Below are 22,821 nucleotides of genomic sequence, written 5' to 3' on the forward strand. Positions count from 1 at the left end.
GTCCGTGCTTTACCAGAAGCCATTCAACGCAGTGCTGTAGCTTGTCCGAGTGCCTCAAGCACGCTTCCGCTTCCACACACTTGTCTCTTTGCTGTTTTTCTCGCGTTAATGCAACGGTGCTCTGGTTTAGCTGCCTCTGCTGCTTGTACTTTGGGAACTAAACTCTATAGCATTTTACATCAGATTTTGGGTTCCTCGCAACCCCTGCTCAATCCGATATGGTTCAACAAATAAACTACATTTGATTGATGCCTCGAGGTGGTCACAGAACTAAAACAAAATTCCTGTTTAAATGAAGGGCCAGCAGATGTTCCAGGTGAATGTCTGTGCACGTCAACTCTGTCTCATAAAATATCTAGACGCCATGATGTTTCATATGTGCTATGGAATTGAAACAAAGGTACACATGGGTTGGCTTACTGCACTGCTGCTTCAGCTTCCTCAACTTGAAGCAGTTCAGGAGGCAGTGCCTTGTTGTCTCCATGTTCTTCGAAGAATGGCAGGCTCCCTGGATTATTCTCCGCCAGGACGACCTTCACCGGAGTCTCTATAGGGTAACTATCAAGGATAAACTCAATTTGATTTCCCCTGATTTCCTTGTTATCCAAAAGAACCTTCATGATAATAAACAATAAGGAGAATTTTATTAACTGAAAGAACCTTAAACAGATGGTTAAATTGGAGGGGAAAACAAAAACAAATTTCTACCTTGACTGTTTTCACGAGAGCCGCTGAATGTCTCCTCAACATGGAATAAGTCTGTTCATACATGTCACATAATATTTCTTCTGTTTTCTGCGCAACATTGTCATCCAAATCCAAATTGATTGGAGGTTCAATGAGTCCGTAATGCTTGTACAGTGAGCCTTCAAAATCCAAGCGCGGACCTACAAACTTGGGTTTCTTTTGCCAAGGACTTGGCTCTCCATGTATGGTCATAGGATTTTCCAAGTTCCAACTGTTATGGCAATAAAAGTAAAGCGATGGATTACAATGGATTCAGAGTAAGATAATCTAAATTCTATTTTTTGGCCTGAAAGATAATGTATATATTCTAACACAGAGTATATTTACATAGTTAGAATTTTCCGAGCAAGGTAGGTGGCGTCTTGAAGGTACTTCAAGGAAGCTTTTGAAGTGTCTCGTCCATATATAATCTCTTCTGCTACTCTTCCCCCCAGGAATACCTTTTATCAAGGGATGCAAGCAAAAGGAAGAACTTAAATAGATCAACTGAGAAATAAATAAACATTATAGCTATCTAATTTATTACTAACCTGCAGCCGATGCAGTAACTGGGGCCTTCTTTCAAACACGTATGCTTCATCATCAAGATGATTAAATACAATTTGAGAAAGACTCTGCAAGTATTATTCAAAAAGTTAACTTGCGCGATTATTCTATAAGATCATGAAGTACATTAACCAGAGGATGTTTGCTTGCCGGCAAATATCAGTCCAGAACATTTGGTTATGCAAATTGTTTACAAGGTGCAAATACATCTATAAAAATGTAAGTGAATGTTTTAAAGAATGTTCTATAAAAATGATGATGCAACAGAGTCCAAATATACAGCCAACCAGGAGATTGTCTAGCTAGACATTATATATTTTATTTTGAAATTAGATAGTGTAAGGATACCAAAAGTGAAAATGTCTGATATTTTTAAAGCTTATACATGCATCTTAAAATACTTTAACTCATATCAAATAGTAATTGCATTTATTTTTCTGCAAGTGCTGCTTGTGGCCATAATTAAACACAACCAAATACCCTCTAAATGCATGCAGTAAAATAAATATTTATAAGATAGAAAGTAGCAATAGGAAGAAGCACCTGGCCCCGAGGAATTATTGAAATCCTATCGCATAATTCAACATTGGCATTTTCATACCGCCTCAGTAAATGTGAAGTTAAAGCAACTCCAACCTCGGTAACAGCCCTTCGACATTGCCCTTGATGACCCAAGTCAATTCCTGAGCGCTTAGGTCCTATTGTCAACCGATCAACTGCATCGTCCATGTCGGACTGAAGGATAAATTCATGTCCATTCCTGACTGATACCAGGGCAGCATCTTGCACCAACTGCGCTAGCTTAGCTCCTGACCATCCTATAAACATTTTGATTTGGACTCAATTTTAAGTTGTAGAAACGGCAATAATAATGAAAAATCAAACAAGAAGTGCCTTAAGTCATCCCATTGCAAAGCATTAGTTGCATTCCTTAATAAAGTGTTGTTGAAACAGACAAAAATGGATTAAACCTCATTATCTAGGCTATTCCTAGTCCACTGTTGAAATTTTCTCTTTTAATAAAAAAAATTAAATGATTTCACTGTCCAATACATGACATGATCATAAAGATGGATCTATATTTCATTCTTAAGCTCTCAATGCTTTTACAGGACTAGATTACTGCATCACATTCAACGCGTTTACTAATTGCCTTATTGTCTTAATATTGTCATTGATGTGTATCCACATGCATGTTTCATTGATCTTTTCATTCGTGAAATTATGATTTTTCATTCAACATGATAACTAACTATTCATTGGAAAAGGCAAAATTGAAAATTGAAAATAGAAAAAAAATTCTCAGAGGGTCATACCAGGCAAATTTTTAGCATATGTTGACAAATCAACAGTTGGTGACATTTTAACTTTACGAGCATGAACCCTCAAGATATCGAGTCGTCCCTTTGCCCCAGGAGGACGAATTCTTATCTAAAAGGAGAAGGAAACAACAAACATAAGTGATAGCTAAATGAGCATAGACTTAAAATATTTCTTTAAAACAAATCAAGATGGGTGGATGATCAGTGAAAGATCAAAGACAGCAAACTACATTCATTCGGCTAGAAAAAAAACCTTGCGGTCAAAGCGACCAGGTCGAAGAAGTGCAGGATCTAATAGATCCCTACGATTTGTAGCACCTATAAAAATCACACCTTTTCCGGTATCAAAACCATCAAGCTCTATCAGTAGTTGGTTAAGTGTAGTCTCTCTCTCTTGAGTTGCCGCATTGTAAAGGTGGTTGGTAGTTTTCTTGTAAATTCCTTGGCGCCTGCAACAACAAGAAGTCATAAGGTCCCATTTATGCCAAATGTAATTATAAAAGTCAGATTAGTACAACTTTTCCTACTCAGGTAAATGCTAATCTGTCCATCTCTCAGTTTGCAATTTTGCATATAATGTGCTAGGCCATACTTCACTTGAATGGTTCACTGAATAATATAATCAATGTCTAAATTTGTACTACATACCCTCAATATAAGGGCAAGAACATTGATACAAAAACATGGCTGAGCAGAAGGCATCATTACTCCCATATCACTATAAAATGTGCACATTTCACTCATTTTACAATAAAGCAGCTTGTGATTCTTAGCAACACCATTCTTAGTAAACTGTAACATCAAGATAGACTCGAAGGAACAATGAAATTATAACAACAAGACTACCAACTGCAGAAGTGAAACAAGTAGGTTCTATAGGGGGATGAAACAACAATTTTGTAACTTATGTATAGTTCACAATAACAATTAAGAAAGGATATGGTGATAAATTGATAGAAAACTAGATGGAGAAATAAAACCATGACAACATTTCAGTAAATTGATCTCAGAAGAGAATCACATTACCTAGTTCCCAATGCGTCAATCTCATCAACAAATACAACTGCTGGTCTGTTTACCTGGATACACAAATTATCAGATCAAATTTGACTGCTACCATGAACATAACCCTTCTACACATGAGAGTTTCTCCCAAAACAAATATATTATCAACTCCAACAAAAACACCATAACTTGTTGACCACATGTGGTCCAACCACTCCCAAGACAATCAAGAAGACAACTGTTGCTTTATAGAGCAGAAAGAACGAAGAGATAACCATAGATTTGTTTGGATTGCGTAGCAGAATCTTAGTAATTCACTAACCATCAAAGTACACAAGTCATACATAGATTCATCATTATCTAACTCAAGCTTACACAATTTGATATATGCATTTGTTCTGAATTGATACTGTTAGGATTGCTGTTATTTGTAATTCTTAGATTCGTGATGCAACTTCTGACAACAAATTAGCATTTCCTAGCCATGACTAAGCCAAGGACACTACTGTAATTTCCAACTGTAAATAGGTTCAGAAAAGTTGAAGACATGGAAGTGAGTGAGTACACAAGTTTGAAAGATAGTTCATGCTGAAGGCATTGACCTGTTAATGCCTTCATAAAACTTCACATGTTAATGTCAATAGGTCTTTAATGTAAGTGAATGTTTAACAAGTAAAGACATCAATACCTTAGCTCTCTTAAAAAGGTCTCTTATACGAGCAGAACCAACACCAACCAGAACTTCAACAAACTCAGAACCAGCCATTTGATAAAATGGTACACCAGCTTCACCAGCAATTGCCTTTGCAACAAGAGTCTAAGAAGCAGTAAAAGGTGGATCAGATTTGTAAATTCATTAATAAATTAACAAATTGTAAGAGTGACAAACCTTTCCACAGCCAGGGGGGCCCTCCAAAAGCACCCCATGGGGAGGTTTAATCCCCATCTTATCAAATAGTTCTGGATTCTTCAAATATCTCACAAGCTAAACAAAGTTATCAAAGTTAGAAAAACTAACTTGTTGCATAACAAAAAGTAGCATATTGAAACTCGAATTGGTTTTCATAGACAGAACTTGGTAAATAACTTTCAAGGAAAATAATATCAAAAAACATGTTCAGTCTGAGTATAAATCCATCCAGACGAGAAACATGAGTAATTCATAAAAAAGGTTTGACCAGGGCCCAAAATGCTTAAACCAAAGTAAATTATAGTTCACCAATCATAATCCCCTCCCCCAGAACACATTAAAGGGTTGGCATTCCCATAAGGACCAAATTGTAACTCGTTCTCCAATCTCACTCCTATTCAGATGGCACATGAGGTCCAATCCAACGGGAGCTGCACCACCACAAACAACCCTTTTTGATTGGAGCACCTAACAATGCCTATGGCAAGGCCTGCACTGGTACTTAATTGAATCCAATGGGAACTGCACCACCAAATGTAACTCTTTTTGGTTGGAGCATTTTAACAATGCCTAGGGCTAGGCTTGTGCGGATACTAAATTTTTACAAGCAACCCAAATGAGAGAAGTGGCAGCTCTATGATAACCCAAAATGCTCAAGCCTAAGTTAAGGTAGCTTGTGCAAGGATTGCAATTCCATTCCCTGTTAACGTGCAAAAAATTTCATTTTTCCATCAACTGACCCATGGAACAATTCAAAACCTAAAAACATCTCCCTAAAGCTTTCATGATGATGCTATTGGTGCGGGAAGCATTCGACGATTGAACTCAAGTTTTGATTATGGCAAAGAGATTCAAAATTAAGTTTAATTGTTATCTAACATTTTGAATGAGCTTGTAGGAAAGTCCTAAGTGTGTTTAGGCAAAAGTCCTAGCTGCGGTTAGGCAGGTGGAAAACCCTAGGGGGTGGTAATCCTAGGTCATAGGGGGTGGTAACCCTATGCGAAAAGTCTTGGCAGGTCGAGGGCTTCAGGCAAAAGTCTTAGGGGGTGGTAACCCTAGGTGGAAAGTCCTGGTGTCGCGAACCAGGTGGAAGACTGGACGGGTCGAGGAGCGGGCGTCCAGCAGAAAGTCCGGAAGCATCGAGAGCCGAGCAAAAGTCCAGTCGATCTGGAGGATTGCACTGGCAACAGGTAACTCTCCTGAGAGGAGTAGGTGAGGACGCATTCCCCGTAGAGGGAGCAGTAGGCGTCGGGTCGACCTAGGGTTTCCGGTTGGAAATCCGAAGTAGACCCGGACAGTCCAGAGATTGTCAAACATCTTTCTTATCATATCTATGTGTGCTAACCTTGTCTTGCAGGGTATATGTATATTTTGTAGACTAACACGTTGTACAGGGACACAAGAGCACACTTGGCCTCGGATGAACAGTGTCCAAGGCGCCTCCATGGAGCTTGGAGGCGCCTCGAGTGCAAGCCAGAAGAAGTCAGCGCAGCAGAGCTGGAGGCGCCTTGGACCAGAGCTTGGAGGCGCCTTGGAGTGGCTTGAAGGCGCCTTCAAGTGGATGAGGTGCGACCGAATCAGTGTTGATCCACACGGCTGACTCGACGGGTTGAAGGCGCCTTGGATGAGCTTTAAGGCGCCTTCAGCAGTGTATAAAAGGAGGTCTCGAGTAGCAATCTAGAACATCACCTTCCAAGACATCTTTGAGCTACAAACTGCCAACGAGACAATTCGGACGAGCTACGATAAGTCCCCGACGACCCGGAACTTCAATATTTCTATTTTAGAGTTGTCGGTATAGTTTCTTTTATTGCACTTACTGTAATACTAAATTGTACACTTTGCGATATTATAGTTGTTGCCCACCGAAAGCGATCAACGATCGCGGGCCTTGGAGTAGGAGTCGCTCAAGCCTCCGAACCAAGTAAACCCTTGGTGTCTTCTATGTTTGTGCTTATTTCTTTTAATCTTTCCGCTGCTTTATTCTGAACGAGTTTTACGATTCCGAAACGAGTGAAAGCCACGAGCGCTATTCACCCCCCCCCCACCCCCCCAAGCACTTCTCGATCCAACAGATGCTAACACAAAACAAGGTATTTCAAGATAGGGTATGGCGTGAGCCAGCAATGACTTTTGTGAGATGTTTTGGATCGATATATATACTCCCTAGAAATCAATTGAATTTGCACAGCTAAGGTAACCTAACCAAATATGAATTAAGCTCAGCTCTAATTTACTCCTTACAAGTCCAATAGACATTATTTTAACAAGCAATGAACTAAGTCCAATGAGCTAAGCTCTAAAACTCCAAGACAACTATTGTATTTGTGTTTAACAAGCAATTTAAATTCTGCAGTCAAAAACCAAGCTTAGAAATTCTCAAAAGCACTATCACAAATGCTAAGCTTCAGTTTCATATTGTAAATGTTGAACCATTTAATATTATCACAAAAAGCTTGCATTCAGAAACCAAGCTCAGAAATTCTCAAAAGCACTATCACAAATGCTAAGCTTCAGTTTCATATTGTAAATGTTGAACCATTTAATATTATCACAAAAAGTTTGTTGAATATTAAGACATTACCCAAGACATCTAAATACTAATAGCAAAATTTAGCCTGCTAAATAGTTTATTCATCCTAAATACTTATGTTAAATGAAGCAGCATTAGATTTAATCAACATTTCTTCTAAAATATGAGATGCTATAAAAATTTCACATGGCTTATGAAGATAGGCAATAGCAAATATCTAAGAGACAAATGACTTTTCCTTAGTGCATATTGGTACAAACACTAACCTCCTGCAGTTCTTCTACTGCATCATCTATCCCTGCCACATCACTGAATTTGACTCCAGTAGAACCCTGAAGACAGAACGAGATAACAATTCTGTGTGTGTCTTTGCTTTATTGCAACAGTGAATGGAAAATAAAGCATATTCACCCATATGAACTTACATCAACTCGTGCCTGTGGCTTGGAGTGTCCAAATTCAATCCCTTGCCATATATCCTGTCCAAAGCATGTCCATATTAGACGAGATGGTCAGGTCAAGGAATCACATTGAACCATTCAAAACAAAATAGCAGTAAAACAGTATAGAAGCAGTAGGAAAGTAATCACCCATTTCCTATAATTCTTCGGTCTTCTTGACAGAGTAAATCGGACAAGGAGAACCATTGTAACAAGAACTAACATGATGGGTTTTAACATTTGCAAGCTAGCAGAGACACCACCATAAGTGTAGAATCCATACATTCTGGAGAAAAATCCACCTTCAGTGAACAAATCAAGAATATTTTCCCATATTCGTTCTGCAATACTGGAGATTATACCCAGCACAAACTTCACAACAGGCTTAGATAGAGGCCATACGACATATGCAGTAGCAGCATACAGAAAACTGGTTACGGCAAAAGCTGCAGATGCTGCAAAACCTGCAATCACAGCTCCAGCAGCAGCTATTACTGCTGTCATCATCCCAAGTTCAACCAAGAATCTGCTTGTAATTGAAGATGCTACAGGGTGTGGGTATTCATGTAACTTGCTGATGTAGGACTGCACATGGAATTTAATAGTCAGTAAAACATGTAAAGAAACTAGATACTGTTAAACATTTATGCATATGTAACCATTGTTGTCGTACGAATTTGAGTCTCAACCATCTGGAACCCATTATATGGATCTTATCCTTATATAGGGCTACATTTTACAGACACATAATCTCCAGAACTTTTAAATTATTTTTGTTTGTGTTAGAGAAGTTTTTTTTTGTCTCTTTCTCTGCTCACACCTTCAACTCAAACTGATTCAACTTGTTAACTATAAAATTGATGGTCATCTTTGAATATCTTCATATTAGTTTAACATATTCTCTCATTTTATCTCCAATGAAGATGCATCTAGGTGCTCCTATTTGGTTAGCATATTTGATTTTATATTTTTATATTTAGCCACTAGTGTCACCGAAAAATAAATTTTCATAGGAGTGTCGAATGGATGGGAAGAGATAGTTACTTGAAAAAAATAAAAATAATAACAATTTTGGGTTGTTATCCACTTATTCATTCATCTTCTAAACAAGACTGAGTAATTTGAACTCATGATTCAACTACAAAAGGTGCAAAGTAATATAGCTTCATAAAAAAGAAAAGTGTTTTGATAGTAATGTGGAGCACCGTATGAATTGAATACTAATAAAACTTACCTAGAAATTCATCTTTTATATCCAAATCATCTGGAGCTACAAGAGATATAAAGAAAAAAGAATTCGGAACTGTGTTTAAGAAACAAATAATTTATGGTTTAGATGGGATCTACAGATATATGAACTCAGAACTTTGTTTCAAATGATAAAAGTGTGAGCGCGTGTGCGTGCACGCGTGCAGCCAGACTTGTTTGATTTGTATCATAAAGTAGGAATAGAAGATTGATAGACAACCGTGGTATGTTTCTCAATTTCATACTGTGGTCCTCTGTATTCCTCCAATGCTACCCGTGCTTGATCTGAATTCAGCCTAATCACCCTGAATAACAAGTAGAAAGGGTCTATATAATTCTCAAAATGTACACAAAAATGTTGAAAACACACACACAAGAATTAATACACTGCGCTTACCATTTTGTTTTTTGAATGTTTTCGTCACCTGGAATCTCCTTCAAATGGACAACAAAATATCTGTATTGGAATTCAGAAGAGTCGTCGATTATCGACTTCGATGTCAACAACTTTACTTTTCCAGCACTAACGTGTTTCTGAAAATCCTCGAAACTCATCCACGGAAGCTCCTGTATGTTATTGTCGAACTCTTCCTCTTCGGATAAATTCTCCTTGAACACCTCTTCAGGAACATAAAGTTTACCCTTGAACTCCCTCAGAAGGTCCTTGAGATACACCGGATTTTCTGCCTCGCCTTTCTTCCCACCACCGGTCCCACTCTCCTCCTTCCCAATCGTAGACTGCCCTAACAGTCGTTTGACAAGCTGAGTTAATCCAGAATCCGAACCCTTCGCCTCTGCGTACTTCTCCCTCAGCGTAACAAACCGATCTCCGACCAGGAATTTGGGCTCCACCTGGCTAGGGTTCTCTTTTAAAACCTTAGTAACGAAATCATCCTCCTTGTCACCGGCGTCTCCATTTCGACGGGCATTGATCTGCTGGAGTACCACCGTCTCACGGCGATTCCAATCTCCATAGACCGTTTTCCCCCATAGGTGGAAGGGATGGGGTGGTCGGAGAGGGAGAAAGGCAGGCGGAGACCGGTGGAGGGCGGCGGCGGAGCGGCGGCGTGATCTGGCGAAGACCCTGCAGGTGAGAAGGGCATCGCTTGGCGGAAGATTGAGAATGAGCATCTCGCCGCAGGCCCTCCGATTGCTTCGGAGGGGAAGAGAAGCGCAGCGCGGTGGTCTATCCGAAGCGGCCGGGTTTGGGTTGCGCGAGATTGCGATCCGCTGCGCCAGACAAACAATGGTTAAGCTTAGAATTGAACTCGTTACAGCACTCAAAATCCTAGTCACCAACTCCCAAAGGACTTCGAATTGAACTCGTTACAGCACTCTTTAGAAAAAACAAGTACGTGCAAAGTTAAATATTTTCAATAGTAAAAGTAAAATTTGCTGATGGGTCGATCAGATCTTACTAATACACATCCATTATCAATCTGGATAACATGCGATGTAGTGAAATTAATGTGATCAGTCGTTTCCATCATATCACATTAAATACACTGGTCAAATGAGGACAAAAATCACCATCGCCTGTTTCATTGATGACCATGATGGCTGTTCTAAGGTAAAAGCTCCAAGACCATTCAGCAATCACTAGAGAGAGAGCTAGTAAAATCTTCAAAAGAACGGTAATATCTCTTAAATTCGTGCCTAAGCATCCTCATTAAGGTCGTGAAGAGCCCAGCCCACAATGGTCGAAAAATAAGAGAAACGAAATAAGGACACTGTACTCAAATGGGCCCAAGTTGGGCCACGTAAATATTTGAAAATTCCCTAAAAGTCGCTGTTTCTAGGGCCTAACGCGAATCTGAAAGCATGGAAAACCTTTCGCCTCTGCGCGAGAAAAAGATACATTGGACGATGGATCCTTTCGGTCGCATATGCCTGTTCTATGCGAAGCGTTGTTAATTGTGGTCACGGGAAATGACTCGGCGCTTCACCCGCATTGCATCCGGCGTCGCATAAATTTTCAATCTTTTCGGATTTTTTTTATTTAAGCCCATTTTGTTTATTAATCTACGAAACGACGCCCATCGATGTGCATCGAGTAAGGGTATTTTAGGGACGTCAAATTCGATGGAACTACTATTATAGTCCATTGTTAACCCGTCGTCTCCCTTGTGGCTTCTCCTCTCTCTCGTTCCTCTCTCTTCCTCCCTCGAAACTGAATACCTGCACTATCCCTCTCTGGCTCAATCTGATTGCTTGCCTTTGCTTCTAGAATTCGTCCGCCGGATAACGAATCAGTGAAGGAATCGGGCGTCTCGCCGAAGAAAAGTCCGCAATCTACACGATCTGCTGTACGAATTGAACTGCAAAGAATGGGGGGAAATGGACCTTGAAATCCTTCTTCCGTTCAACACGATGAGGTTACATAGATCCCTCCCTATTCTGTATGCTTTTGATGGGTTCCAATTCATGAGTTTTTTGCGCGTGTTTTCCAGAGGCCTTGTGGCCAGAGAGCAGTTTTTGTCTCTCGTGCCTTTTGTTTCGAAAAGATCGTGTTTTGAAGAGGATGCGACCGCCAAGTTGTTCTGTAGATGGTGTTTGTTTTCTGTTTATGTTTCTAAATACCTTTTTTGGCTATCAGGGTAGTGGATTGCGGTGATTTAGGCTAGCTTTCGCCGTTCTCGAAATCTAAGACTCGACTCCGGAGCTTTTCTTCCCTGGAGCAACAGTAGCTTTTATTCTCGATGATGTCTTCATTTGCGATTTTTTTTTTCTGTTCGAGAAATGCATCTTTTGTTCTACCTATGTTTTTGGTCCTTTTGTTCCTCGAAGAGGAGCATGACTACCCGGTGGTTGTAGTTTTTCTTAAGGATGTTGTGGTTTTCTATTTGACATCTTGTGGTTCCAATTCCTTGCTTTGATGGTTTGACACCCAAATTTCTTTACAAGGCGAGTTGTCGTTTTGAAGATATTCAGATCGGAGGTTTTTATTTGTTTCTTTCGTTAAGAGTATTTCCATTGAGGAAATGGCGATCGCATCTTCTGTGGCTTCATGGCGAGAGATATTGTAGATAATGCAAAGTGGTTTTTCCTCGTATTGTAGAAATATCCGTCTTCTTCATTGTTGTGTATACTTTCCTTTTTTTTCTTCCTCATCGTTTGGAGTTCTTTCTATCTGCAATTATATGATCAAGCATCTTTTGCTGATCGGCGACCTAATCATCTAGTCGGCGGTTTTGAGTTTTGTTAACGCGTTGTTGCTTCTTGTGTTGATCCTTTAGGTCTGCCGTGTTTTTTTTTTTTTTTTGCCCATCTATCATTCTGAGGTTGTAGAGCCAATTTTGGATAAGAATGGAGTTAAAATTCTCGGAGGTGGCTACCGGCTATTTTCTGATCTTTCATTTTAGGTTTGTTCTTAGATGGCTGCTTCGGATCCATCGAATCCCTACTCCTCCGTTTTGTACCAAAAGGAGTATCTTTCCCATTTTTAAGCTTTGATTTCTACTTCATTTCCTGCGAACTATTACTGCGGATCGGCGATCCTTAGTTGTCCCAAATGGATGCATAGTAAGATTCAAGTCTTTTTGAGGTTGATTCTCGGATTGGTTTGAGCAAAAAATCATTGTCGTCGTGTTTTTCATTATCCTTTTTTTCTTCCCTTCGACTGAAGAATTTTAGCGTTTACGTTTCGTTGTTTCGAGTTATTGTTTGGATATTGGAGATTTTTGTTGATTTTTTGTGTGTTAATCGCCATTCCTGATCTGTTCCCACTTCATTCGACATGGCAGATTCCAGAGACTAAACAGCCCAGACATCGTCGTCCTCAGCAGTGGTAGAAAATCAGGCTTGAAACCGTCGGAGGAATACGACGCCGTGGAGGACAACGGATTCCCAAGCTGCTCACCGCTGGAAGTTAAAGCATTGAAGGGAAAACCCAACGCCGCCTCGGACTACCGGTCCCCGAGCCGCGATCCGCCCTTCTTCAATGTCTCCTCCTCGGAGGCGGCGGTGCACACCTACGGCATACCTTCCTCCTCCCTCACTTCTACCCTCCCGGCTCCGACGAAGGATCTCGGCAACCACCAGGTCAACGGGGCGAGCCACGGCGACGTCCTCTTCCAGTGGGGGCACCGGAAGCGGTCGCGCTGGCTGAGGACAGAAGCCCGCGCGTCGTCAGTCGCAGCACCGGCGGCAGCGGAAGGGAGCGAGTCGCCGGCCCACTCGAGGCAGATGGTCAAGCTCCAACGGAGGTCATCGGCAGCCCCAGCGGCCGCTGCAGCCCTCGCCTTGCCTACTCCCTGCGGGCCTTACGCTACCAGAACGAGGCCATGCCATCCCGGCCGCGACTCGAGGGCGTCTCTTGCCAACAGGTACAAGTTTCTTCCTCTGTTTATCGTATTGCTTCACATCAACTCCTTCCCTCTATTCTCAACCTTTTTTCACCATTCTTTGAAAGAGAAGGTGAATAGACGAGAAGGATCAGGGATCATCATACACCTCGCCCAATTGGGATAAAGATCCTACCTTTGTGTTTATTTCCATCATGCTTCTTGTGTAGATCTGTTCGACCGTCTCGGTTTCATTCATGTATTACGCTATTTACCTCGTTTTGTTTTCCTGATCTTCGCTCCCCCCAATCCGGATTTGTTAATTGCCAATTTCTTCGTAAGATTTTCTCTAGTTTCGGTGCTGGTTCCGTGTTTATTTTCTCTCATGGTGGGTTTAAGCAACAGGTGTAGCTTTTAGCAGGTGGTTGTATTTATACGAGGCCATCCTTATTTTCGTTAGTACAAAGAGTTTGCCCACCACTGCATCCTTTTCCTTTCCCAAGTCTCAGCGACTGACCTCTCACCTCCATCCCTCATTCCCCTGCCATGATCAGGAGCGTCGAAGATCGATCGGAAGGCCGAGCTCGACCCGAGAAGCGATCCCCGCCAGAGAAGGTTCTCAGATCGCCTCCCATCGCCTTCGGCAGCGACGCGGCAGATCCGGACCCGAAGCAGCTTCCGCTGGCATCCGATTCGAAGCCCAGCACGGCGAAGGAAAGAATCAATCTGGATCACTTCGAGTGGCCAAGGATCCAGCTCTGCCTCTCGAGGAAGGAGAAAGAGGACGATTTCTTAGCCATGAAGGGCACCAAGCTCCCCCAGCGCCCCAAGAAGAGGGCCAAGAACATTGACAGGACCTTGCAGGTATATGAAATTAATAAACCCCGCTCCAATTCATAAAGAAAAAAAAAATTGCATCTTGCAAATGTTTCTCGTTTCAAAATTTAACTCCTTTTTATTTTTTTTTCGGTTGTTGGAATCCAGTATTGCTTCCCAGGGATGTGGCTTTCGGAGTTGACGAGGGGAAGGTACGAAGTAAGAGAGAAGAAATGCGTGAAGAAGGTATGATGATGTTTTACTTCGTCCGTCTCATTGTTTACCCTTTCTATCTTTGTGATTTTCATTTTCACTGGTGCATAATAAATGTTTTTTTTTGTTACGATTATTAATGTTCTTGTATGACTTCGTTGGCCCTTTCACGTGAGGCCACGTATGTGTGACTTTTATTCTTCTCTTATTCTTCCGTGATTGACGTAATCTGTGTCGTCGGTTAAATGTTTTTTTTTTTTGGCATTAATAATAATAATAAATATTATTATTATTATTATTTTAACTTTGTTTGTTATGGGTTCCGTGATTGTGCAGCAGCAGAAGCGAAGAGGATTGAAGGGAATGGAGAGCCTGGACAGTGATTCCGAGTGAAGTTAAATGTCTGCCAATCTAATTTTTCTCTTTTTTTTTTTTCTTTTTTTTTCTTTCTTCTTCTAGAAAAAAGGATTAGCTCTACAAATTGTTCAATTTCTGGTAATGAGGAAAAGACTCGTCCTTAAAAGTTGCATTTGTTATTTCTTGGGCTTTTTTCGGCACATGTTTTGTTTTGGATTTGTTCTACGGAAGGATGCATTCCATTTTATCGAATGTTCAAATTGCTTTGAATTCCGAATGTAAATTTTGAGCTCAGACACTTTTAGCATAATTATTAAGTATTTTTTTTTATCAAAACTAATTGATTATGTTAAAGAATTCAGATTTATGTTTTTTAAAAAAAAATAAACTAGAATTCTAAAAAACATTGATTCTTTTAGTTAGGTTTTTTATTTATTTTTTTTGGTAAAGTTGGATCGACTCTTTAGGTCATGTCTTTACGAGTCTGTTAATGGCCAAGAATCCATTAAATTATTATATTTTATCCTTTCACAATGGATAATTTTTTTGACTTTAAAAATTTCCCATTTTTTCAAGTAGTGTATGTTACACTGGGCCTAGTTCGTTGTAAGTTTCTTGGTGTCCAAGGATCACGCATCAGCTCGATAAAAATGAGGCTTCTCGTTTTGAACTAGACCTTGAGAAGAGACGACAAATTGTTATCAAATTAAGTTGACTTAAGTGGATTCCATTACCCCGCCATGTGCCGAGGAGGCTTATTTCAATCCTAGAGAATAAGGAGATAATTTTTACCGTGAGTTCAGGGTCTCGTGGGAAAAATTTAAAATTAGGATGGGAATCTTCAATTTATTCGAGGATAGAGACAGGTTCAGAGATTTTTTTTTCAAGGGTAGGATGAGTTTAGAACGGGTATGGGGATATTGTCCTCATTCTCGAACTCTCTGAAAATAATAATAATAATAATAATAATAATAATAATAATATTATTATTATTATTATTATTATTATTATTATTATTATTATTTTACAAATATTAATAATAACATTTATAATAATATTAATATTTAAAAAATTAAAATATTAATAATACAATTAATATTAATATTAATATTAATAGTTAAATAATAATAATATATAATTAATTCGAGGATGGGGATTTGATTCCAGTGGTTTGGGTTTGGGGATTTCCCGAATCCGAAAATGTGGAGATGAGGGTGGGGATGAAATTTAGGGACAGGGATGAGAATGATAAATCTGTCCCCCGTCCCGTCCCATCCCATTGCCATCCTTAATAAGAAGTTACTCGATTGGAAGATCTAAGCAATCAAGCGCTGAATCTAAGCATTATTTTCTTAATTAGCATCATCTCTCGGTAATGACTTATGTTCCGATCTGAAAATCTCACAATAATAAGGTAGCAATAGAAATTCACCTTAACATAAAGAATGATGACATTCCTTCCTTGAGCGGGTCAACTTCTACCATGAGTAAAAAATATTAAAGAGCTTGTTGGGAGTTTTCAACGAAACCACTCCGATATTTAAGTCAGCATGGTATTTCAATAATGTAGAGAGAAAAGATAAATACGAGAAGTAGGGTTTGAGGGAGTCCGAAAGAAGAGAGAGAGTCCCCTTCCTGCCATTGTCTTATGTACAGAGAGAAGACATAATTAATATCACTTTAATACCTTATTAAAGAGTGTCATTTGTAACCAGTGTATCCTTTAATGTTATTAATCATAATCTCCCGGAAGCACGAGAAGTTTGTGTCCTTGGGAGATTGGGAACATGGTTGAACAGCTCGACTCAACCAATCGGTCATTGTTGTGCAAAAGGCGGGTCTTGTCGCCAGCGGCCTCCTAGGCCTGGTCCCACAGGGATCCTACGAGGAGGTAAATCAGCGATGAATGCTGGCCTGGGTAAAGCGTGGTGTCTCCGGAATTTAACATAGCCGGCCCAGATTATTCATCCAGTGCGTGTTCGTGGACCTTCGACCCTACGACTCATTGTGCAAGGATGTCATGCCTTAATCGATTGATCCAGCCCGCGGGGGCAACCAATCGGTCATTGTTGATACGACAAGTGGAGGTTATTTTGACTGAGTCCTAAAATGTGTCATATGGTCCTTGTATTGACCGAACTTGACCTTGCCACGTGTCTTCCTGGTTAACTTAATCAAGAGTTTACCATGTGGATCTTTACTTATCTCTGGATACTTATTTTAACATTTTTTTCTATTTAGCGCACCATATGTATTCGATAAAAAGTCGACAATTGACTCCGATAGACACATGTTCTTATAAAAAAAAAACCCTTCTTATTCTTTAACTATATGACGGTCAATTAATTTATCTCTTTTTACGTAAATGAGAGATCAGCTCTAACAAACTTATAACAGTAATCACCTTCTACGGTAAAACAAAAAACCATATGTATCAACCACATTAGGTTCCTCTCCGACTGTCGTAATAGGAATTTTTGAAAAGAAAATGATTTCCCTTTAAATAAAAAGTGAAAACAAAATCTATAAATAAATTATTTTGTAAGTGTACCTCACTTTACTTTCTCATCGAGTAAAAAAAATATTAAGAACGTGAAGATTTTAGGAGCATTTAATAATTTCAAAGGTCTAAAAGTCAGAGATGCAAACTATACGAGAGGTTATCCATTAGACAAGTTTTAATTTTTTTTTATTTCCTTTCGTATTCACTTTGTTCATAAATTAAGATCATCAACATCATTGATGATGGGTAATGTATGATTGATCATCAACATCTAAATATGGTTGAATTTGGAATAACCCTATGCCATCTCTGAGCAGGTAACATTTTGGTCTGTATGTTTTTTTTTTTGGTCTGTTCCTTCGGCACATGAACTCTCCTGTATTTGATTGCATTTATATTGCTTCTAGAAGAACTTAATAAATGAAAGCACGTGACATGACCTCTCTTCTTTGAGTTTCACTATGTTTTTATAGCTGGAACATTCGGTAGTAGTAAAAAGAGAGCTCCAGATTTAATCCGTACAAATATCAATTAGCGCGAGCCCATTCCGGCCCGGTTAATTTAACCTATAAATTAATTAAAATTGATTTAGTATTGACTAATTGAATTAAATCAAAATTTTATTAAAATAGAATTAATCGAATTAATTATTTTGATTAATACTGAATTAATTAAATTTATTTAAAATAATAATAAAAATAATTATATCAAATTAATCGAATTTTCACCCCTAATCAAATAACACCTAAGTTTTTGAATTGATCAAACATTATATGTTACTTTGATATTTATAAAAGAGCGTACTTTTTCAAGTGCACTTTCCATTCCATCCTCCTGATAAATATGACTTTTTCTATCTTTTTTTCTCTGTCATTTTTTTTCTCTCTATCTTTTCGTTTCTTTCTCTTATGCATATAATTTACCGTTTATTTTTCCTCTCTTTTCTTTTCTTTATTCCTTCTTTACATGCCCACATAATATATGAATAGTCCTCTTGAAATGGTCTAGTGACTAGCGCATGAGGTGTTGTCATCGTAAGGTCTGGGGATCAAATTTCCCTCATGCATCAGTCACTATTCTAAAGGCTAGTAGCTACCCGTGATTTATCTCCTCCGTGTTGGCCCTGGAACGGATTAGCGGGGGCACTGGGGCGAGCGTAGACCCGACCCCGGGCGGGGTCTGGCCCGGGCCCGTAACCGCGTCAAATGGGCCGGTTGCCCGTTGACCCGGTGTGCCGGGTCGAACCGGAACCGACCCGGCAAGTTGCCGGGCCGGTTCCGGTTCATTGGTTGTAAAACCGGCGAACCGCCGGTTAACTGGCGGGTTGAACTGGCAGTTCAGCCGCAATTTTTTTTTTTTTAAACGGCTTGAACCGCCGGTTAACCAGCGGTTCATAGCCGTTGGGAGGGTTTTTTGGGTATTTTTTTTTCAACGGTTAGGATCATTTGACCATTTTTTTTATCAATGACTATGATTTAGTGTCCGTTACTATCAAAACTCTATAAATAGGGAGCTCATTTCATCATTTTTCACACACATCTTCTCTACTCTTAATCTCATTTTCGTATTCTCTAATCTCTACACGCTTTCGTTTTTAATTTTCAATTACAATGGAAGGAGGCCGCGGAGGTGCATCATCTCGAGCTTGGAAGGAAAAGCAAATAATGAATTCGCGGGAGGAGGACCCCAACATTCAATCCACCGATGATGAGATCGAGCATCTTCCGAATCCGACACCCGAAACACAAGAAAGTACCGATGCAATTACTTCTAAGGTTCGGGAACTTCCTCCTCTAAAGTCTTCTATTTTCACTAAACATTTTGAGAATGTCACTCTTCCGTCGGGAGAAATGCGTGCAAAATGTAAGCACTGCAATGCTTCCTACAAATTCCAAGTCGGCGGCGGCTATGGGTCGTTGAAACGACATGTAAAAACGAAGCACCCGACGGAATATGGACTCGACCGTTCTCAAACATAATTATCAAGATTTTCTTCAACTAGCGGTAGTACCAATTCCAGTTTATTTTTATATTCGGATAATAAATTAAGAGAATCATTAGCTAAATTTGTTTTCGTAGAACATCTTTCTTTTAGTTTTGGATCTAAATGAACATTTGAAGATTTTTTGTAAAGAATCTCTTAATCCATGTGCTAAACGTGTTCCTAGGACTACACTTACTCGTACAATTAAAAAATTAGTAAAACAAGGAAAAAAGAATTTAATTGATGAATTTATTAAATTAGATAATAAAGTTTCTTTATATTCCGATATTTGCAGTGATCATTGGCAAACACATTCGTATATGAGTGTGACTTGTCATTGGATCGATAACTCTTGGAACATCCAAAAAAGATTATTAGCTTATAAAGTTTTTGATGAATCACATAATCCTCATAATATCGCACAATTATTATGTTTAATTTTAGAAGAATATGGTTTAACTCATAAAATATTTTCAATATCATTAGATAATACTAGTTATAATACCGCTTGTATAGATGATCTAAAATTTGTTTGTCAACCTATTATTGGAGGTTTATTTTTTCATATTCATTGTGTATGTCATGTTTTAAATTTATGTGTTCAAGATGGTTTAAAAATTTTAGAAAGTTACATTAAACTAATTAGAATTGTAATTTCTTATTTATGGTCTCATTCATCTATAATGAAACAATGGGGTAGGTTTTGTAAAATTAATGGAATGAGACCTAAAAAATTTCCACGTGATGTACCAACACGTTGGAATTCAACATACCAATTATTACAAAATTCATTTCAATATAAAGAATTATTATGTTCATTTTTTGCACAAAACACTAATACTAATATATATTTATTTTCACAACAATGGAATATTTGTAGTAGTATTTGTGAAATTTTAAAAGTATTTAATGATGCAACTGAACAACTTTCCGGTGTTTATTATCCCACTGCTCAATTAGTTTTAGAAAATTTTTCTAATATAGTATTAGTTTTAAATGAACATATTAATAATGAATCTTTATCTCCTTGCATCTTAGCTATGAAAACTAAATGGAAAAAATATTTTTATTTAATTCTTGAAATTTATTTAATTGCATTTGCTTTAGATCCTAGATTTAAATTAGAAGTTTTACAAGAAATGTTAACTTTATATTATGACGCTTTAATTCTAATTAAAGATTCTTCTTCTCCTGATCTAGTTAATATTATATATAATGTTAGAATTTATTTATATGATATTTATAATCAATATTATGCAAAATATGGAACACAAATTAATATTTCTGAAATTCAACAAACTACTAGTAGTAATTTAAAACTTACAAAAGCACAACTCTTATTAAAAGAACGCGGAAACGTCCACGAGGATCCTCAAATTCCACACAGGAACTTGAGAATTATTTTACGACTTCTTTTGATTTTAATGAAGCAGATAGCGAAAACTTCGATATCTTAAAGTGGTGGTCACAGAAGGCTCAAAGCTTTCCCGTTCTCTCCGTGATCGCAAAAGAAATTTTAGCTTGTCCAGTGTCAACTGTTGCTGTGGAGCAGACGTTCAATGCCGGCGGCAACATATTAGATGAACGACGATTAACTTTGTCTCCCGACTCATTGGAAGCCCAAGCATTACTGGACGATTGGACCAAAGCGGAGAAAAGAATCTAAGGAATGCAACTTTCAAATGACGAAGTTGAAGATTTTGATACTGAAGGAACAAATACGACAGGAACAGGAAATGGAAGTGAATGAAAATGTAAAAGGATAAAAATGTAAAAGAACTACGTGGACTTTGATTCCCCTAAAGGGATACGTAGGCAACTTAAATAAGTGCAAGCACTTTTTTCAATAAATTTTAATTTCTAATTTTTAATGTTTAATGTTTAATTTTTAATTTTTAATTTTTTTTAACATATTAATCTTGAACCGTGGCGAACCGTGAACCGAAACGTGAACCGGCGGTTCTGAACCGTGAACCGTAACCGTCTTGGATGGTTAAGGTTAAGGGTCGACCTGCTTAGAACCGTCGAACCGGCGGTTTCGAACCGTCGGTTCTGAACCGTGATCAGGTCTAGGCGAGCGTAGTCACCTTTTGCAACCATACATAATGTATGGATAACATTTTATAAGGTTTAATTGATTTTTTATAACATTTTAATATATTAGGAGAAACAAAATAAACAATGAATATCATATTTGAACTCCTTGCTGTTGGTGCAGTCACCAATGGTCATACCTGAGTTTTGATGAATGACAAATAAGTTAAAGTTAGATGTATTGCTATCTAACCTTACAATCGCGTGTACAGGATTGACTAACTCCAGTCAGGATATTCGATTCCCGATGGGTTGAAGTCCAGATGTGGGATTCTAGTATGGGTTGGGATGTGTAATTCTCGATTGGTGAAGACCGGATGTGTGATTCCGGCAGGTTGGGATATCTGATTTTCGATGGGTGAAAACTGGATGCGCGATTCCGGTAAGTCGGGATGTTCGATTCCCAAAGTTCGGATGTGTGATTCCCAAAGGTAACTCTGCACCTTGTAAGTAGAGGTAAGTCACTGAAGAAGAGTGACTAAGTGAGAACACATCCCCTTTCGAACGGACAGTAGGTGTCGGTCCAATTTAGGTCAATTTCGAAAACCTAAATTGAGACCTTGACTAGATCTCGATCTCAGGGATATAGGATCTAATTACTACTCCTTATTATTATTGTGCTAACACTGTCTTGTAAGTTATTATTTGATTTATTGGACTAACACATTTTACAAGACAAAAAGAGCACAAAAGGTCTCGGATGAACAATGCTTGAGGCGCCTTCTATGCTATATAAAGCGCCTTCCACACTATTCATGGAAGGCGCCTTCAGTGCCATGGAAGACGCCTATTACAAGATCACAGATAAGGAGCAATGAGTTCGGGATCAAACTTAATAGGTTAGAGGCGCATTCAAGGCTATGAAATGCGTCTTCCACAACCTTTATAAGGGTATCTTGACAAAAAAAACCTTTGAAAATAGAAAATTTTCAGGATTACTTGGGAGAATGAAAAACAATTTAGAAAATAAGTTAAAATAAGTTACTTGGGGAAGTTGAAGAAAATCTTTAAAGACATCTTGTAAAGTGAAAGTAAAAAAGTTATATCAGGATTTGAAATTGTTTTCCAAAACTACAAAGTTTTCAAAATATAAAATTTCTAAAAGATACAATTTTTTTTAATAATTCTATGTTTTTTATATAGAAATAACTTTAAAGATTAGAAAATTAGAAATAGTTTTCGAAATATACTAATTTTTTTATAAGGTTTTCAAAAGAAAGGTTTTTGTAAAAATAACTTTAAAGTTAGGAAATTCAAAATTATTTTTCAAAACAAGAAATATTTTGAAAATAGATTGGTTTAAGGTAACTTTTGAATATTCAAAAATATCTTTAAAAATACTAAAAAAAATTGAAGCAATTTTTAAAATAATTTTTAAGTTATTAATCCTCTCTCAGAACCTGACATTATTTCAAAATAGACAACTAAAAAAAATATCCTTAACTGTCTAACCATTAGTTACTTACTAACTATCATAAAATAGCAGTTTTCACTTGGTTAGTCAGGTTAAGTTAATTTATCCAGTTAGTGTTTGACTAAGCTAAAAAACTTAACCTGATTACTGTTAGTTTGGTATTTAACGCCAGACTTGTATTGATGTACTGATATAAGCATCTTGAGTCCAGCTGGTAATCTGCCTATGCACCTCATCCCTTTCTAAGTTTAGTAATATACAAACAAGGTAGTCCTAGTGTGTTAGTGAGATACTCAAGTCCTAGATCTATAGGAACATACTTTCTAAGGGGTTGATCTAGACTAAGGCTAAAAGTAATTTTGAAAATTCTAAAAATAAGGGAAGTTTTGAGAAAAATAAATAATGA

The 22,821-nt window shown here is 38.2% G+C and overlaps 2 protein-coding genes across 5 annotated transcripts; one reads left to right on the forward strand and one right to left on the reverse strand.

Moving 5' to 3' along the window:
• Positions 1-219: 219 nt before the first annotated feature.
• LOC122027640 (probable inactive ATP-dependent zinc metalloprotease FTSHI 1, chloroplastic) lies at positions 220-10,043 on the reverse strand. The gene is made up of 15 exons (XM_042586635.1): positions 9,149-10,043; positions 8,972-9,056; positions 7,654-8,088; positions 7,489-7,542; positions 7,330-7,395; positions 4,510-4,605; positions 4,309-4,437; positions 3,642-3,694; positions 2,869-3,064; positions 2,610-2,724; positions 1,837-2,111; positions 1,278-1,361; positions 1,075-1,187; positions 709-958; positions 220-614 (listed from the first exon to the last, which is right to left on the reverse strand). The coding sequence occupies exons 1-15, from the start codon at positions 9,880-9,882 to the stop codon at positions 417-419; spliced, it is 2,883 nt and encodes a 960-aa protein (XP_042442569.1). The 5' UTR covers positions 9,883-10,043; the 3' UTR covers positions 220-416.
• A 785-nt stretch (positions 10,044-10,828) lies between these two features.
• On the forward strand, positions 10,829-14,714 carry LOC122027797. 4 transcript variants are annotated; one of them, XM_042586807.1, is made up of 5 exons: positions 10,829-11,126; positions 12,495-13,076; positions 13,589-13,898; positions 14,019-14,096; positions 14,400-14,714. In XM_042586807.1, exons 1-5 carry the CDS (start codon positions 11,089-11,091, stop codon positions 14,454-14,456), a joined length of 1,065 nt encoding a protein of 354 aa, XP_042442741.1. In that variant the 5' UTR covers positions 10,829-11,088; the 3' UTR covers positions 14,457-14,714. The 4 variants fall into 4 exon arrangements, with proteins under 4 accessions (XP_042442741.1, XP_042442739.1, XP_042442740.1 ...); XM_042586805.1 differs by lacking the exon at positions 10,829-11,126 and adding an exon at positions 11,982-12,113 and having other exon boundaries at positions 14,403-14,714; XM_042586806.1 differs by lacking the exon at positions 10,829-11,126 and adding an exon at positions 11,982-12,113 and having other exon boundaries at positions 14,406-14,714.
• The last annotated feature ends 8,107 nt before the right edge of the window (positions 14,715-22,821 follow it).

The sequence above is a fragment of the Zingiber officinale genome, chromosome 10A (genome assembly GCF_018446385.1).
Source record: "Zingiber officinale cultivar Zhangliang chromosome 10A, Zo_v1.1, whole genome shotgun sequence".
NCBI classification, from domain to species: Eukaryota; Viridiplantae; Streptophyta; class Magnoliopsida; order Zingiberales; family Zingiberaceae; genus Zingiber; species Zingiber officinale.

Excerpts from the sequence above, each read along its gene's own strand:
- LOC122027640 (XM_042586635.1), bottom strand. The coding sequence starts at position 9,882 with ATGCTCATTCTCAATCTTCCGCCAAGCGATGCCCTTCTCACCTGCAGG. Across the intron at positions 3,695-4,308 it reads ACCTTTTTAAGAGAGCTAAG|GTAAACAGACCAGCAGTTGT; the intron begins GTATTGATGTCT and ends TTGTGTATCCAG. Across the intron at positions 2,725-2,868 it reads CTGGTCGCTTTGACCGCAAG|ATAAGAATTCGTCCTCCTGG; the intron begins GTTTTTTTTCTA and ends TTCTCCTTTTAG.
- LOC122027797 (XM_042586804.1), top strand. The coding sequence starts at position 12,058 with ATGGAGTTAAAATTCTCGGAGGTGGCTACCGGCTATTTTCTGATCTTT. Across the intron at positions 12,114-12,494 it reads TTTCTGATCTTTCATTTTAG|ATTCCAGAGACTAAACAGCC; the intron begins GTTTGTTCTTAG and ends TCGACATGGCAG. Across the intron at positions 13,077-13,588 it reads AGGGCGTCTCTTGCCAACAG|GAGCGTCGAAGATCGATCGG; the intron begins GTACAAGTTTCT and ends TGCCATGATCAG.